This window comes from Cucumis melo, chromosome 1 (assembly GCF_025177605.1).
Source record: "Cucumis melo cultivar AY chromosome 1, USDA_Cmelo_AY_1.0, whole genome shotgun sequence".
Lineage (NCBI taxonomy): Eukaryota > Viridiplantae > Streptophyta > Magnoliopsida > Cucurbitales > Cucurbitaceae > Cucumis > Cucumis melo.
The window spans coordinates 29,570,457-29,588,873 of NC_066857.1; the positions used below are offsets into that span (position 1 = coordinate 29,570,457).

The 18,417-nt window shown below is 31.2% G+C and overlaps 1 protein-coding gene across 1 annotated transcript; it reads right to left on the minus strand.

Moving 5' to 3' along the window:
• Nucleotides 1-8,828: 8,828 nt before the first annotated feature.
• On the minus strand, nucleotides 8,829-9,906 carry LOC103492870 (2'-deoxymugineic-acid 2'-dioxygenase-like). The gene is made up of 2 exons (XM_008453415.3): nucleotides 9,760-9,906; nucleotides 8,829-9,071 (listed from the first exon to the last, which is right to left on the minus strand). The coding sequence occupies exons 1-2, from the start codon at nucleotides 9,904-9,906 to the stop codon at nucleotides 8,829-8,831; spliced, it is 390 nt and encodes a 129-aa protein (XP_008451637.3).
• Between the last annotated feature and the right edge of the window lie 8,511 nt (nucleotides 9,907-18,417).

Genomic DNA, 18,417 nt, shown 5'->3' on the forward strand with positions numbered 1-18,417 from the left:
TAAAAAATTAAATGGGATCTTTTTAAAAATATAATAACACAAATATTTACCCTGTATAGAATACTATAATTTCGAAAATAAAAAAACGCCCACAAACCCATAATGGAAAATACCAAAAAATGCCTCATCGGCCACGCTATCAACAACGTGCATAATAACTTTGGTATATGATCGTTTAGATTTGGTTATTGTTTGGTACATGATCATTAGATTTGGCCAAATTTAAACGATTTTTTTTCAAGATTCTCTGTACATGATTGTTTAATTTGGTTACTTGATCGGATTTGACTATTATTATTTGGTACACGATTGTTTAGATTTGGCTAAACGATTTTTTGAAGATTCTTTTGGTACACGATCGTTTAGATTTGGCTACACAATCGTTTATTTTTTTGTATAAATAATAACAAAAAAGATAAACAAAAGTAATATGTATAAATAAATAAAAGAGTGAGTCATAAGAGAAAGAAAAATAAAGAAATAAGAACAATAACTAAAAAAAGAAAAAAAGAAGTTAGAAATATAAGAAACTAATTAACTCTCCTGTTGTTTGAAATGAAATGAGGCAACTAAATTAGAAATTTTCTTTTTAAATTTTGGATCGAGAGAAATAAAGTTTTAAATAGTTACTGGAATAGAAAACAAAATAAATTTTGGTCAAGAGTTGGGGGGTTGAGGAAGACTAGTTAGAATTGTTGGAAGGGAGAAAAAATTGGGAATTTTGATGTTGTGTGAAGAAAAGAGGATGTGGGGATTCGGTAAAGGAACTTAGGGTTTTCTTTTTGTGTGTGTGAATCCCCCTTAAAAGAACAGTTTCTAGTTACAAATTCAAAATACCAATTTTGGACATGCACTTTAAAAGGGCATGGAGCCTCTGGCAACCAAAAAACAGAAGTTAGGCTTTTTTAGTATTTCTTTTAACTACCCCATTTATTCTAACTAATCGATTTAGTTATATTAACCAAACTACACACCAAACTTTTAGAAGTAGTAAAACTAACTTGTTTTTATTTAAAAAACTATAGAAATTAAAAAAATACCAAAATTACTACAATTTTTCTACAACCATTTCATAATTTAGGGTAAATTAAAAGGATTTGTTTTTATTGTTTATTTCCCTTTAAATCAAGCTGTGATTCATATTTCATAATCATACATCATAATAATGATCTAATAGCTTTTCATTGAACAAAAAAAGCATATGGAGAGATTTAATATTTTGTGGAAGTGATTATTTTTGTGTGAGAAAACAAATTAATTATATGAGTAGATAATGTCTTTAAAAGAATAAAATTGATTGCCATTTATTACCTTCAATTAATGTCAATGTAAAGATTTTTCCTATTCTCAAGTGTAATTGTGTTTTCGTTTTAATTTGTTTCATTTAAATGTGTGTAGGAGAAGAGAAATTTGTCTTTAATTATGTTGTGTATTCATTAATTATATTGTTTCTTTTAGGAAAAATCCCCTTTTTAAGTACTCAAGCTAAGAGATTATCACGGTTGCTCAATCAAATCATATTCATTAAGAGATGGAGAGATTCTTTCCATTTTCATATATACTTCATTGTATATAAATAGTTACATAGATCAATTGAAATTTGTTTACTTTTGTAGGTAAAAGAATTATATAATAAAAGAATAAGAAGATTGATGGGTTATTGGAAAGTCATTGTTTAATTTCTATATATGAATACAATGTGTAAAAATGTCACTCTTTTCATTTATGGCAATTTGAATATGTCAATACACTTCATCAAGGTGTTACGTTTTTTATCAAAAAAAAAAAAAAAATCTATTTAGTTTCTTTTTACTTATTTATTATAAAAATAAAAAAAATCTTCCAACATTTTAGGAATATTTGTTGTTTCGACACTTTCTCTCACAAGAAGATATTTTAAAGAAGATATTTGTTTTTCTTCATTTTTAAACAATAATCTTTAAAGATCATCTTTAACCGAAAATCTTTAAGGATTTTCTTTCCTCTTCGGGTTTGAAGTTTTTCTTTCTCTACCTATATAAAGGAGAGATCATTCTTCTTCAAGGTATCGAATCAAGATGCATTCCAAGCTATAACTTGTAGAAGAATTTTTATGAAAGTAAGTCATTACCTTCGTAGACATTTTCATGAAGATTATTTGAATTAATTTCAAGAACGATCCGAGTTATATGATGATAAGAGACTCAAAGAAGATAGAGTTAATTGAATACATTCAATTACGAATTTAGAGGGACCTGACTATCTTCAAAAGATTCAAATTATAATTCAGGGGAGCCTGATTATTTTAGTAAATAGAAAATACTAAAAAGATTACTAATTTAGGAGGATTGTCTTCTTGATTAAAGAAGTATGTTTACTATTTAATACTCATTTCATTCTTCATAAAATCTCTTTATTTGAGCTATAAAAGCTCTCCAAAAGTAGGTGGTTTTTCACTGAACTAGATTATAAAGTTATAGTGTTCCTTTGCTTCCAGTTCTTTTAGCTATCACTTAACCTTCAACTAAAGTAACAACTTAAAAGTAAAATAAACTATTTTACTTTTTCAATTGGTATCCGAGTAAGGTTGCGCATAGATTGATATCATTAAAGAAGGAGGATCTACTACTTGACCACCTGTTCTTGATGGTAGAAATTACGCTTACTAGAAGACTCACATTGCTGCCTTTCTCAAATCAATTGATAGTAAAACATGGAAAGCTATTATACTGGATGGGAACCTCCTAGTATAATAGTTGATGGTAATACAACACTTAAATCGGAGATAGATTGCACTGATGCTGAAGATCAAGCTTCATTTGAAAATTCTCATGCACTTAATGCTATCTATAATGGAGTCGATCAAAATGTGTTTAAATTAATAAACACATGTACATCTACAAAAAAAAGCCTAGAAAATTCTTGAAATAGCCTATGAAGGAACTTTTAAAGCAAAGACCTCATGCCTACAATTATTAAGCTCAAAATTTGAATCCATAAGAATGATGGAAGAAGATCAATCTATTGCTGAATTTAATGTTAGAATCAGATATTGTTGATGAGTCTTTTGTTCTTGGAGAAAGGATTTTTGAATTTAAACTAGTTAGAAAAGTCTGAAGATCTCTATCTGGATGGTTTGATTTGAAAAGTTACCGCAATTGAAGAAGCCAATGACATTGAATCATTAAAATTATATGAATTGTTTGGTTCCTTGCATACTTTCGAGATATCTATTTCAAATAGAGAAGTTAAGAAAGAGAAACGAGTTGCATCTCAATCAATAAACGATTGAGAACCTCCTAATTAAGAAAGATAAATCTTTTGGTTAAAATTTAACAGATTCCATATCAATGCATACAAAAGAGTTTTCCAAAGTTATTAAAAAATTTAACAAACATCCAAACAATTTTGGAAATAACAGCAAAGATCAAAACAACTTTTCAACAAAAGAAAGGGACATTGATAAAACTAGTTAAAACAGAAAGACCATTTAGATATGCAAAGAATGTGAAGGATTTGAACATTACCAAGCAAAGTGTCCAAACTTTCCGAAGAAACAAAAAAGGAGGCTTGTTGCAACTCTTTCAGACTATGAATGAGTTTCCAACTAGTAGTATATTAACTAATAATGAACTTGGACCAAATCGTGAAGACTCATTTATTATCACTCCAAATAATAACATGACTTACAATCAACTTCATCAACAATGGAAAGAAGACTTATCAGTTCTTAAACAACAGGAGGAAAAAATACAATAATTATTAGAAGATAAACATCATTTATTAACCATTATCAACATTACCATACAAGAGCTAAATATGACAACATTACCAAGTATGTTAAAATGCTCATTTTAGGAACTGAAAACCTCAATCAAATCTTGAGTCTCGCAAAAGTAGTACAAATAAAAAAAATATTTGAATATAATGAACAAAAAGAAGAATTGAAAAAGCATAAAAAAAAACTATCTTTGTTCAAGCTAAAACCAGAAACTTAACTGAAAATTTTAAAGCTCACTCTATCAAACACAATGAAAAATAAAAGAACACCAAAAAAATGGGGTTATCATTACTATAGGATGCATGAACATATTAGATCCTTACATGCTACAAACTTCTGAAAAAGAATTCCTACCATTCCTTTCAAACTAAAAAAAAATCCTAAAAAATCAAACCCTATTATTTACAAACCTAAACAAGAAAAAATTGAGTGGAGAATTAAACCTACTTTCAATAAACGCAATGTAGCCTTTATAACCATCCACACATCAACTGCAGATGATTGGTACTTCAACAGTGGATGTTCTAGACATATGACTGGAAATCGAGCTTTCTTCTCTAAATTAAAAGAATGCACATCTGGGCATATGACCTTTGGTGATGGAGCCAGAGGTAAAATACTTGTAAAAGGTCATATTCTTAAACCAAATCTTCCAAATCTACTTGAAGTTAGATTAGTTGAAGGCCTTGCAACTAACTTAATAAGTATAAGCCAACTTTGTGATCAAGACTATATTATGAATTTTTTCAAAGAAAAATGTGTAGTCGTCGATAAAAACAATACCATTTAAATGAAAAGAGTTCGACAGACAAATAAATGCTACTATTAGATCTCAAAATTTGAGAAAACTATATGTAATTTATCAAAAGAAGAAGAAGCACAGATCTGGCATAAGAAATTAGGACATATTTGAAGGGATGAAAATCCTTTACGACGGAAAAATTACAGAAACTCAATTTTAATTGGAACCTTAAAAATACCAATAGATTGGCAAACAATAGAAAAACAATTTTATGGTTAAACATACTTTGAAAAAATACAGAGAAGAAAAAACTTACGCTCGTTGACGACTCTGAACCTACCAATCACCAAATTTTGGGGCACCACCATTTGGAAACCTTCCTATTCTCTGATTGAGATGGTTTGTTGGAACAAAATTGGAATAAGGGAATCGAGAGAATTTTTTCAGAGAGAATGGAGAGTCTTCTTCGTAGAACTCACTGTTGTGATTGTTACGCAAAGAATTCCCACTTCTTCTGACGAAAGAAGTGGGAAGTTGAAGATAATAAATGGGAACGTTGGAAAACCACCCACGTTCCCTATTAACTTAATAATAATTATTAAATTAATATATACATTAAATTAATTAATTAATTTAATTAAATAATTAATTAATTTAATAATTAATTAAATCATATTTAATTAATATTTTCATTTAAATCATATTTAAATGAATATCTCTCGCATAACCTATAGTTTTAATTTAATTAATTTAATTTAATCAAATTAAACTAAACTATTAATTAATTCTCCAATTAATAATTTCTAAATTAAATATCTTATATTTAATTTAATCCATAATTTGAATCATATTCAAATATAAATTTCTCTCATAACCTATAGTTTTAATATGTATCATATTCACATTAAATTTTAACTTATAGTTTTAATATGAATCTAATTCAAATTAAACTAATATTTGAACTTATACAAATATTTTATTCTATCGTAATTTAATTTTGAATCATATCCAAAATTAAATTTATATAATAAAGTCTAATAAACTTTATATTATAATGTATCAATATACATTATATTAATTCCCAAAGTAAATTTGAACATTTCAAATTACAATAATATAAATAAATCTCATTACTCTTTATGAGCTAGGAAGGGGACCTAATGGACCTACAGATAAGAAGCTACAACGATATGAGATTAATTAACTAAACTCATTAACTACATTAATCAATATTCGTTAAATATGTGTACATTCCACTAAGGACTCACAGCTGAACTCTTCTTACTGTAGATATATTTCTGTGTCCACGGATATAGACCAATACCAGTAAGTTAGTCATTCACAACTCATTGCATAGGATACCCTCACTCGCATGTCGCATACATGAACACATTGGATCAATGTATTTTTATCAAATACAAAGTGAGACGTATCCATAGTGTTAACAGGATAAAGTACTCAACCTTAACCCTATACTATAGACCTTTTAAGCTGATCTTGAACATTGATCCCCGTATGTCTCTACATACTGTTCAAGACTCATCAAACAGCTTAGGATGTTAGTTTATTGGATTTAGGTTATTAAGACAAAACTAATAATATAATCAATAACACTTATTGAAATTATAATAATAAAACACTTTATTAATGACAGTCAATTGATTATATTTACTATCTACGAGTTTTAGGACATAAAACCCAACAATATTAGTCTCAGATCAATTGATAAAAATTTTAAAAAAAGAACATGATGTTTTGGGGATAACCTTGTTGCAAATCAACCCTGATTCAATATGTCGTGAATGCCAAAATTAGTAAACAAAGTAAAGCTCCTCATAGAAAGGTTGGGTAGTTGCTATACTAATAGAGTTTTGGAACTTCTTCATATGTACATATATCATTCGTGTGGATGATAATCAAAGGCATTAGCGCTATATATGTAGTTGATCATCATCTCATCACTTATTCCAACCATATAAGATTGCGTCAAAGGTTACCTATGTGTTTTAGAGGGGTGAGAAAATAGACAAATTAAATGTGGATTTGTTGATATCTTTACATGTTCCACCACCGCGGGCATGGTAAGGCGTTGAGATTTTGTAACGCAATACGTGAGATGCAATGAGTTAAGACTTTGAGGCGTTGAGAAATGTGTTAAGTCTTTTAACGCGTTGAGACTTTGAGGCATTGAGGCATTACATATAGACATGATCGTTAAAGCATTAATTGCGTTTTGACTTGACCATTGAGGCTTTATAGATATCGACCTTTACTACTCTTATGAACATCGAGGCTGATGGAATACGAAACATGTGCAGTGGAAACAAATATCGAACTTTACTCTATATGCAACTAAAGACTTTACTGATTAACATGCTAAAAAGACCTAATTCAAACTAAATTAGGGTTAAGGAAATACTTACCTTTGAAGCTTCCAATCCCCGGAATCTCCTCAGGATCACAAACCCGGGACCACCATTAGTGTTGACCCGCTATTTTCGAATTTAGAACCGGGTTATGAGATCCATCAAGTGAAGGGGAAAAATTAGAGAGAGATGAAATTTGGAGGTGGAAGTTAGGTTGAGATTGAGAGAGGAAAAAAATTATTTTGTAATTCAAAATTACAAAATTGGCAAAAATCTTTTTCAATTTGAAAAACATCCTTTATATAGACAAATTATATGTAAAATTGCATGTAATTACTTTCTTAAAGCTCAACACCTAATAATCCACTAAAAATTAGTGGAACTTAGTGGACTAGGTGTTTACATCTCATCTAGCCACCTATCCCACTAAGTGTTAGTAGGATTATCCAACAAAATGTTGGATTTTCCCACTAACTTAGTCCAATGGTATTTTGGTCATTTTGACAAATTAAGTCAAAGTCAAACTTTGACTTTTCAAATCAAAAGTCAACTTTTTGACTTTTTACCATTTTGTCCGTTTTGACTAATTTCGACCTCCCGAGCATGAATCCGCATTCATTTTTTTGAAATTCAAATCACATTTGAATATAAAGCCGGTCAAAGAACACTTTGACCTTTTCCATCAATTTCGAGCTTCCAAATGTGAATCCATATTCATATTTTTAATATTTAAACTACATTTAAACATAAAACGCTATAACTGATGGCTATATCACATATATTCGTCGATTTCTCTCTCTTTATCTAATTCAAACAATTTGAATTATTCCAACATATTATTCTAAGTTAATTCCATATGAGCTAGCAGGGGAACCTAATGAACCTATAGATCGTGGGCTCCAACGGTTCAAGATTAACTGGATAAACTCTTTTAGACCGAGTTAATCAACATTCGTTAACTAACGGGTCATTCCACTAAAGTTTCGTAGTTGCACTCCCTTCACTATATATATATTTCTGTCAATCTGATATAACCATGATTAGTAAGTTAATCTTTCACAGGTTGTTTGAAACCTCGGTTGGGTCAAAAATATCGTTTTACCCCCAATACTACTACATCTTGTTCTTTTAGTCCCACTGATCCACTATTGAACATTTAGTTTAAGGTCCAACCTATAAATTAAATCCTTCTCGGACCAATGAGAGGGCGAGATCCCTTGTTCAAGACTTGGATTTAGTTCTTAAGGGAATAACGTATCTACTAACCCTAAAACAGGTAGGAGTAAATTCCATCTTGCACACTATGTCCCTAGCCATCCATCCGTTCTTGCTTACTAGACCGACACCATTGAGTTGCCTCACCTATGTTGAACAGAAGTTCATAGTTAGCTCAAGATTAAGATTAAGTTACCTAGGTCATCATAATCGAAATAGTCAGTTTATATAGTCAATGGTGTTATAACTTAAAAGTGACTATTTCATGGTTCTAGTCTTATGTAAACTCTTTACATAGGATGCCCCCACTCCCATGCCTCTACATGAACGATTCAGGATCACATCATTCCTACTAACTATAGAGCAGGTCGAATCCATAGTTATTTCCGGAATAAGGTGCCCAACCTTATTCATACACTTTAGATCGTTTGGGCTATAAACTCGAACTTGATCCACATTTATGTCTCTACATAAAGTGCATCTCAAAACCAATTGACAAAATAAGAAGTATCCCATATTTATCTTATAAGGAGTGTGAGTTTCTCTTGGTTTTTTCAATATGAAATCATCAACATCTCAACGTTAAGATGTAGCTACTAATCCTTTGACCTCTCTAGAACTCTTTTGGAAAACAATGATTCCATATCATAGTTAGCATATAGGTAATATAGTTTTTCTTTTACATTGAGATATATAACACGGTAGTAATCAACTTATTTTGAACACTCATTAAAAAGTTGCATGTTTATGCTAACATAAACTTCATCATTTCATCATTATTATTTGACACAGCAAAAAAATGTCTATTGAAGTCTTCAACCTTAAAGGAACGATAATGTGGAGGATTGGCTTCATTTATCAAACATGTTGCTGGTTTTATTATCATCTCTTTCTCAGGAAAAATAGTATACACTAAGCTTTGTCGAGATGCCTTTGCGTTTGTCACGACTCGATGTTCAACTGCCTTGAGCTTTCCATTGCTAATCACCTATATATTTTATAAGATAATCACACAAAATCTACTTGTATAGATCATAGTATTAGAATAAATATTGCTTCACCTAAATGTATTTTAAAGTGCTTTTCTATGACTTGGTTCGGACTATATTAATACTTTTTATACATAGAAACGAAGGTTTTCTAATGACAATACAAACACTAAAATTAATTATAAACGAACATAAGTATATTCTATTATTAAAATTTGTAATTTTTTTGGTGGAGTTTAACTTCATTAATTAGTTAGTTTGTAGATTAATAAAACTTGAAGTTGTGAAAATCTTAATAGTATAGGAGCTCGTGAGTTTTGTAGATATTTTTAGACTAAATTTTTACATTAACTTTTGTTAAATGATTTGGTATGAATAATTTTTTTTCCCAATCACTACTAAAAGTAATTTTAAATCAGTAAATATAAAAGACGATAATGTCAAAGACTGATGTAAATATTTGGAAAAGAAAATAAGATTAAACGTGTAAATATTAAAACTTAATGAACAATAGAAGAGAAACTCAAATCTAAAAAATAAGATTGTAATATATTATGTAATGTAGGAAGTAAATTAAGTTTGCACGGAAACACAAAATGTAGCCATTTTGAAACTTAATTAGTAACCAAATGAAAACTAGCTAGATCGAAAAACCAAGTACCATTAAAATAATCCATGCCAACTTACCTCTAAAAGATAGCCAAAGTTAACCACAAATGCACCCTCAATAGGATCAATAGAAATCCAATGGCCATCCTTGAAGACTTGAAGACCATCAACATCTTGAAACAAGATGGTGATGAGGTCCCGATCGCAATGTTGATTCAATCCCATAGTCAAGCTAGGGTTTGGGCATATTGGATAGTGGTTTGTTGTTATCCTTCTATATGAACTCATTTCTCCCTCGAAGTAGCCTTGGCCAAGGCCCAACCCTTCACTTATCAGATCTATTATCTCTCGAGAAAATTTTTCCATTGCAACACAATACGCTCCAACTACCTCTCTGCAATAATAATAACCATCATTTTAACTTTGATTGATTGTTGTTAGATGATATAATATAAAATTTACCTTCACTCCACAACTTAAAACTCTTGGATCAAATAGTGATTTAACAGTTATTAATGTGTTTGATAACGTTCCTATAACTAGAGTGATCAAACATTTAATATTCATATTGATCGATTGCAATTGATTATATATAGGTAATTCAAATCTTGATCCTCATTATATATATATTTTGTTTATCAACAAATAATATATATTACCTAACGAAGTTTGTAGTTAGTTTTAGAAATATTATAGATATTTTATTGGGATAATTTATTAGATAGACATGTACTAATATTTGTAAACGATCAATCATTTATTGTTTTTAAAAAATAATATATTAGTCTCTGCTATTAATACACAATAACATTTTACTATATTTTAAAGCGATTCAAAAAAGTATCTATTGCTCCGCATTTATATGCAATACAACATATTTCATGTTTGCAGAGCTTTTAGGGTATAGATTAAAATGTTCTACAAAAATATATATTATTAGCTCATAAAGGTATTCTCAATTTATTTACTATTTTTTTTCTTGAGAAAGTTAAATTTATTTACTATTTTTTTTTGAGAAAGTTAAATTTATTTACTATTATTCATGCTATTTTTAAATTACCTTAATTTAGGAGGATTTTGAGGCCAAGAATGAATATTTTTGTGTAGAGGATAACAAGTTAAAGTCAAGCAATCTCTCCACAAGTGTGTTTGTTCATTCTCATAATTGTTTGAGCTTGTGAAAACTTTGCAGCTTTTATTGTCTTTGGAAAATTCCCTTCTTTTACCTTCTGGTGGCATGGAATGAAACTCCTTCAAAACACTCATAGTCTCTTCTACTAATTCTTTTGATACTCCATGGTTTATCACCTATAACAGATTGCCATCAGGAAAATGTCGATAAAGATTTTTGTTGACGACCAAAGAAAAAGTAGTGTCATCAAAACCTAAACGTGTAATATTATGACTATGAAACTATAGTAATCAATAATTTTAATTTAAACCCCTAATATAGTTTGATAGCTCATAAAGTCCAATCAAATATTCGATATTAGAAAAAAAAAAAAAAGATTTGGTCCATTATTGTGAAGATTTTGAGGGTTCTACATTAAAAAAAATGAAAGGACTTCTTAGTCTTTGTAAAGATATATAACTTATTTGTCTCCTTGTCAATTGTTTTGATATAAAACCTATATTTATCTAATAAAATATAAGATTTGACGATAAAAATTGAGTGTTGTTTTGAAGAATAAAAGATTAAAGTTTAAGAGTTAAAAATAAATTTAAGCTTTTAAAATTGAGTGTGTTCTTACCCGAGTTAGTTGAATAAATAACCAAAAAAGAAAAAAAAAGGGCCTAAAATAATGGGATATATAGCACAAAGATAAAAATAATTGCATATATAACAAATGTTAGTAAAAGCTATAACTGATTGCTATAATAAGTGAATATCACTAATAGTTGTTATCGGTCGTTATCACTGATAGTTACTATCATGATAACTTTCTATTTGCCATCAACCATTATGAGTGCTTCTTCCTGGATAACTCAAATTGAATGCTATCATTAATAGTTTCTATATCAGTGATAGCAATTAACTATTAATGATAGCAATTGATAGTTGTTATAAGTTGATATCGCTGATAGATGTTGTCAATGATAGCTTTCATTTGAGAAATGTGCTATTAATTTATATCATTAATAGTGGCTATTAACAATAACTCCTATCAATGATAGCCACTCAGAAGTAAACTAACTTTAGATTTGAGAAATGTGCTATTAGTTGTTATAGTTACCTACTATTCTTGATAACTAGTATTAGCGATACCTTTCAAATTTAAGAAATATGCTATTAGTTGTTATCATTAATACCTTCTATCAATGATGTTGCTAACAATAGAAGGATATCACCAATAACATTTAATAATAATATTCTATCAATGATAAACAGTAGAAGAATATCATCAATATAAGTGATATCTCTAATAGGGTTACGATAAATGACACCAAAAGTAATGTTTCTATAAAGTGACATTGTGGTTGTTTGTTTTTAGTGTAAATAACAGACAAAGAAAATAGATAAGATTAACATGTTACCAGTGATACTAATTTTGAATTACAATGATAACATACTATTTGAATTGCAATGATAACATACTATCCATAATAAGCTTCTAACCCTTGATAGTATAAATAACAACATGCTTTATTTAACTTATATAATAGACGTTTTTTTTTAGCAAGAAACAAAAGGGATCTATGCGTATTCCATCTACAGTGAGATGGGACACATAGAAACCCTTATAATAATATTATAAAGTAGTTACAGAGTGAAGGGCTGGAGAAAAGCCCTGAAGTAAACATTAGGAGGCAAATAAACTATTTGAAAAAATCTTGAAGGTTAAGGGCAATTTGTACCAAATTGTAGTTTGATAGTAGTTTGCATCTGCAAGACCACAGTCCTATCAGGTTACAAACATTTTCCTAAATGTTGAATGTGGAGTTTTGTTTTTCCCTAAAAGTTCTATTGTTCCTTTCTTTCCAGATTGACTAAAGAATTGCTACACCTCCACTTAGTTTTATAACATTTTCATTGTAAGTGGGTTTATAAGTGCATAGGGTTGATCTAAGAGCTTCCAAATTTCTTCTATCTATAACTTCACCAACAAGTGAGCATAGTTTGTGTCATAGATGTTTAGCAATTTTGCAATTGAGGAAGAGATGATCCAGATCCTCTCCTTTTTCCATACAGAATGTGCAGATACTCGAGTTGAGACCAGAATTTTGGAGCTTTCTCTAAAGGATATCCACTATGTTGATTTTCTTTTGAAATAAGGACCAAAGGAATAATTTTATGTTTATCGGCAGCGTGGACTTACACAGGTTTGAGAAGATCTAATGATTGTCGGACAGTTGCTAGTTTCGTGCAGGGTCGTCGGCTAAGGTATGTTTGATATATAAGCTATATTGTTAAAGAATGATCCTTATTTGGCTTCTATCTTTGTTTTCCTTCTCCCTTTTCTGGGTTTGGGTTGTTGAGAATAAACTGAAAGCAATTCCAGTTGCTTTTTTCTCTATCATTTAATGTTCTTCTATGGTCCAGGGTCCATATTTTATTAGTATCGTTCCATCTGTCTTTTATGGTCACCTCTTTATCAAAAGCTAGAGCAAACATTCTTGGGTAGGCTTTATGAAGAGAACCCCTATTAGTCCAATTAGCAAACCAGAAAGAGAGGTTCCCATCATTATTGGTCGATCTCCAATTGGTAGTTGCTTTCAAACTAATCTAGCCCTTTCATTATGGAATTCCAAAGCGCATTAGAACTACTGTAATTGCTTTTTTTGGGAATTCCCCCTACGAAAGACGTTTCATATTTAGCAGTGATGATTTTCCTCCATAAAGCGTGATGTTTAGTTTGAAAGCGTCTTAACCACTTACATAGAAGTGCAAAATTAGTATCCTTTAAAGTGGAGATGCCCAAACCTCCTTTGGATTTAGGTCTGGTAATGTCATCCCATTTTCAATTTGTGAATATCATCCCAAACCTCCTCAGGTGTGTTGTTGAAGACTCTTTGTTTCCTCTCCAAAGGAAATTTCTCCAATGCTTTTCAATTTCCTTGTAAATAGAAACCGGAGCTTTAAAAATAGACAGTTGATAGGTTGGGGTGTTGGATAGCAAAGCCTTGATAAGAGTAAGCTTTCCACCTTTGGAAATATGTTGGTATTTCCAGCTGTTAAGTTTTTTGTGAATTTTTCCAATGATGGACTCCCAGAAACCTTTGGTGCGAGGCTTCCCCCCTCTCCCCCTCCCCCCCCCCCCCTCCCCAGGGGGACTTCAAGGTAATTGGTAAGGAAAGGTTGGCAAGGGATGTCCTAAATATTTGTGAAATTGGTAACCCTTTCCTTAACAACATTAATAAGGGTGAGCGACGATTTTTTGCAATTGATGCTAAGTGCTGATGCTTTTTCAAAAAGAGTGATAGCCATTTGGAGATTTTTAATGGAAGAATCACTGTCTTCAGTCAAAATGAGGATGTCGTCGGCAAAAAGGATATGGTTGATGATGATTCTGCCGTTTATTTCAACCCCTTTAATAACCCTTTGCTCTTATAGGAAGTTTAATAAACTACTCAGGTAGTCCATAGCTAGGATGAAGAGAAAATGGGAGATTGGATCACCTTGTCTAATGTCTCTGTTTGGTTTAATTCTGCCATATGGTTTTCCATTCATTAGCACTGAGTATTGAACACTTCTCATGCTTGATTGTATCCATTTTGGTCTCAAAGGGCAAAAAAGCTTTGGATTAAAGAAGGAGATGAAAACTCTTCCTTTTTCCATAGAGTCTGATTCATTCAATAAAAAAGGAATTTAATCTCCAAAATTGTTGATGATCAAGGTATAGAACTCAATTCCAATACCACTATTACTGAATCCTTCGTGTCACACTTCAAAAAAATCTATATCGGTTCTGAGACCTCAAGATTCATCATAGACAACCTAGATTGGAAGCTGATTGGTAGCAACCACCACAACAATCTCTGTGCAGTTTTTGAAGAAGACGAAATTAGAAAAGCTATCTTTTCTTTTAGCAACAACGAAGCCTAGGATCCTGATGGTTTCTCAATGCCTTTCTACAAAAAATTCTGGCACTTGCTAAAGACATATATTCTCACAGTATGCAGGGAATTCCATTCAAAAGCAATTATCAACAAGAATGTGAATAACACATATAGTACCCTTATAGCTAAAAGGTCAAGCTATGAAAAGTCAACTGACTATAGGCCTATTAGTCTAACCACCTCTTTATACAAAGTCATTGCACAGATTTTGGCAGAAAGAATAAAGAACACCCTCCCTACCACTATAGCTGAAAATCAACTTGCCTTTGTTAAAGGGAGGCAAATTACAGACACCATCTTAATGGCTAATGAAGTTGTTGACTATTGGAAGGTAAGGAAGACAAAGGGATTTGTGCTTAAGCTGGATATTGAAAAAGCTTTTGACACAATCAACTGAGATTTCATTGATTTCATGCTCATGAAGAAAAACTACCTTGGGAAATGGGAGCTTTTTTTCTTTCTAAGTTGGTAAGATCAACTTTCAGAGCCTTCCTCTTTTCACTGTGTATGTTGCTGATCAAATTTTGGGCTTCGAGTTTATCAATAGAATTGATTTCTTCAATCACGGATTGTTTTTGTATTTTGGAGAACACAAGCTTGCTATTCTACCATCCTCTTATTTTGGTGGCTAACTGCTTAAGCCTTTACATGAAAACGAATCGCCTTCTTGTGTCGTGTTGTCCCACCAAAACTTTAGATTGTTCTTAAAGTCGGCATCATTCAAGTGAATATTGTTTCAACGGAAAGGGGTGGGGCCCCAACCGATCTTAGAAGATTCAAGAGCCACGGGATAGTGATCTGAAGTGGTTCTTGAGAGGGTTTTGGAGTAGTGAGGTCTGAAAGCTTGTTCCCATTGGGAGTTGTAAAGGAAACGGTCTAAGTCTTGAGAGAACAAGATTTATCCTTAGGTTAGACTAATCAAAGGAGGATCGGCCAAATTGTTCTTAAGGATAAAATTGTTGAACCTATTCATGCTAAAGGGAGCAAGATTTTTGGCACTAGTTTCCTTTCACCATCTAATCACATTGAAACCTCCTCCAATAAGCCAACCGTTAGTGTACATAGAAGAGATGTCACTCAGTTCCTTCTAGAAAGCAATTCTTTGTCTTCTTTTAGCTGGACCATAAATGGCTATAAGGGACCACACTAGTAAATATTTTGACTTGAGAAGTTTGTCGTTAAAGAGAATTTTCCTTCATGAAAATTTACCATCTTGTGCTTGTGATCATTCCATAAAACTAAAATGCCTCCTGAATTTCCATTTGATTTTTTATATATGAAATTTATGGATTTTAGCTTTCAAATGGATTTGATAATGGACTTCTTAATCCCTTTCATAAATATCCTTGGCTAATGTGGGATCTTCTTCTTTTGTCAACTCTGCCATTAATGCTCTGTTTTTCAACTTTTCAAATTCACCGGTCGGAATTGCCAAGTCTCCTACGAAAATGAATTGTTCTGCTTTAATTGGGTTGAAATCGTCGAAATCAATGGCGGCTTGCCTCTTGAAGGGTCCATGAATTTTCACATCGCGTTTTGCTAACCATTTTCCTGAACAGATAGTTACTGTATGAGTACTACGAAAAAAATGATCGTCTTTGTCTTTAATTCTAATGGCAGTTGGAATAAAGCCATAGTAGTTGTATTTGACCTTGATCTTAGCTTCATTGAGGTTAACCATGTCCATCGTTACTTTGTCTACTTCCTCCAGAACCCCTCAGGCATTTCCTATTTGAATGAAAGTGTCCATATTCCAGGCATGGATAGGGATACCCCAAAAGGAGATCCATCCACCATAGCTTGGAATCAATTTTTGTCCTACATATTTTTCTATGGACTAGAATTCAAATTTTACCTGGAATTTGCCCACTTTTGTCCATCTAAGGTTGCTGCATAGGGACTTTGCATTCCATGGTTCAGTGAAGGTGATCAAAGCTTTTTCGACGTAGAAGGGATGGTAGGAGAATTTTGATTCAATCTGCAGTTTTAGACTGCTCATAATTATTTTTCAGTCGTCATGGAAGAACCTCCTAGTTATCACTACCGCATTTTCAAGAGGAAATTTTTTCACTGATTTTTGTCTCTTTAATTATGAGCAGAAGGTTGAGTCACTTGAGTATCCTTGAGAAACAACCCTTGCATAGGATTGAGTAGGAAAGTTAGAGTGAGTGTTACCTTATAAAGTAGTTGGTAGCTTTCTGGATTCCAAATTTGTGATATCTATCCATTTGTTGCATGTTCCATTAATGAAGGGTGTGAGTAGGAAAGTTAGAGTGAGTGTTACCTTTTAAAGTAGTTGGTAGCTTTCTGGATTCCAAATTTGGGATATCTATCCATTTGTTGCATGTTCCATTAATGGAAGCCGCCACCAATTTTATATCAATGAAGTGTGCTTCAACTTATGATAGATATATGTAATTTGTTATTTTATTATTTCAGATTATTGAAAAGACTCTTAAAAATAGTACAAAAACATATAGACCAAATGTTGCAATTAAAAATATGGATGAGCTTGTTGTAAAAAATTGACGAACAAAACCAAAACCAAGAAAAATTTAGAGAACGTAAAAAATCCATTAAAAAAAAGGTTTCTCCAAGTAAAAGCACAAGGTATTCTCCAAGGTAGAATAGTGACACTCCAAACTTTGATCTTAAAATATCACAAATATAATTAATGTGACATGTTTGTTTGACATTTGATAGGTTTTCATTTGACAATAAATTGTTATGTTTATGTTTTTGTTAGAATGATTAAGCTTTTGTAAATTACAACGTTAACAATATAGATTTTACAGTTTTGAAATGAAATTGATATTGTTGCAATTTTTGTTGAAATAAATTATTAATTTCAAATTATGCTATCAACATTTATATCATTTTAAAACTCAAAATTCAAACAAAAAAGAATAGATTCATGAAAAAATATATGGGCGTATTTGGCATTACCCTAACCTGAGAAGAAGAAAATTTAAGTCAAGGAGAAGGAAACCAAAAAATAAAAAACAAAATTGGCACTTTAAATAAATTTATCGAATGACCGCTTAAAAAGTTCTTATTTTTGTAAATATCGTTTCCTTGTACTATATTTATTTCCTAAAAGTGTGCTAATGGGTGCAATTTTCCTTACAAATTATTACCTTAATTTTGTACTTGAAATTCAATTCATCTAGCTAGTATAAAATTGTAAATATTCAATTTAAAATCCAAAGTTTTGTTTCATTGTTTGGATTCTCCAATCCTATATTAACTTGTTATCTTATCCATCGTCATTTTCCGAACTTGTTATCTTATCCATCGTTATATTCCGAACTTCAAATTCAACCGTTGGTGTCACTTGAGAGTCAAGTACATTTTTATCATTTCCTAAAATTTGGCATCAATATGAACGTAGCTCAACTATCATAATACTATACTAACAACCTCAAAATCAGAGATTTGATGTTCCCACAGTAAAAATTAAAAAATTTAAAATCAAAATTTAAGATAATAACAAAATCACACAAACCATCCTTTGTTTGGAAAAGAAAAGGGATTCACGAACTCTTTCAAACCTGAAAAATTCCAAGCTCGTGATTACTGTCGAGAATTTTTTGGAAGAGAAGAGCTTGATCCTGTGTGGCAAAATCAAGCACGGGAATCGGCTTCTTAAGCACAATGCTCGGCCTCTTCTCCGGCGGA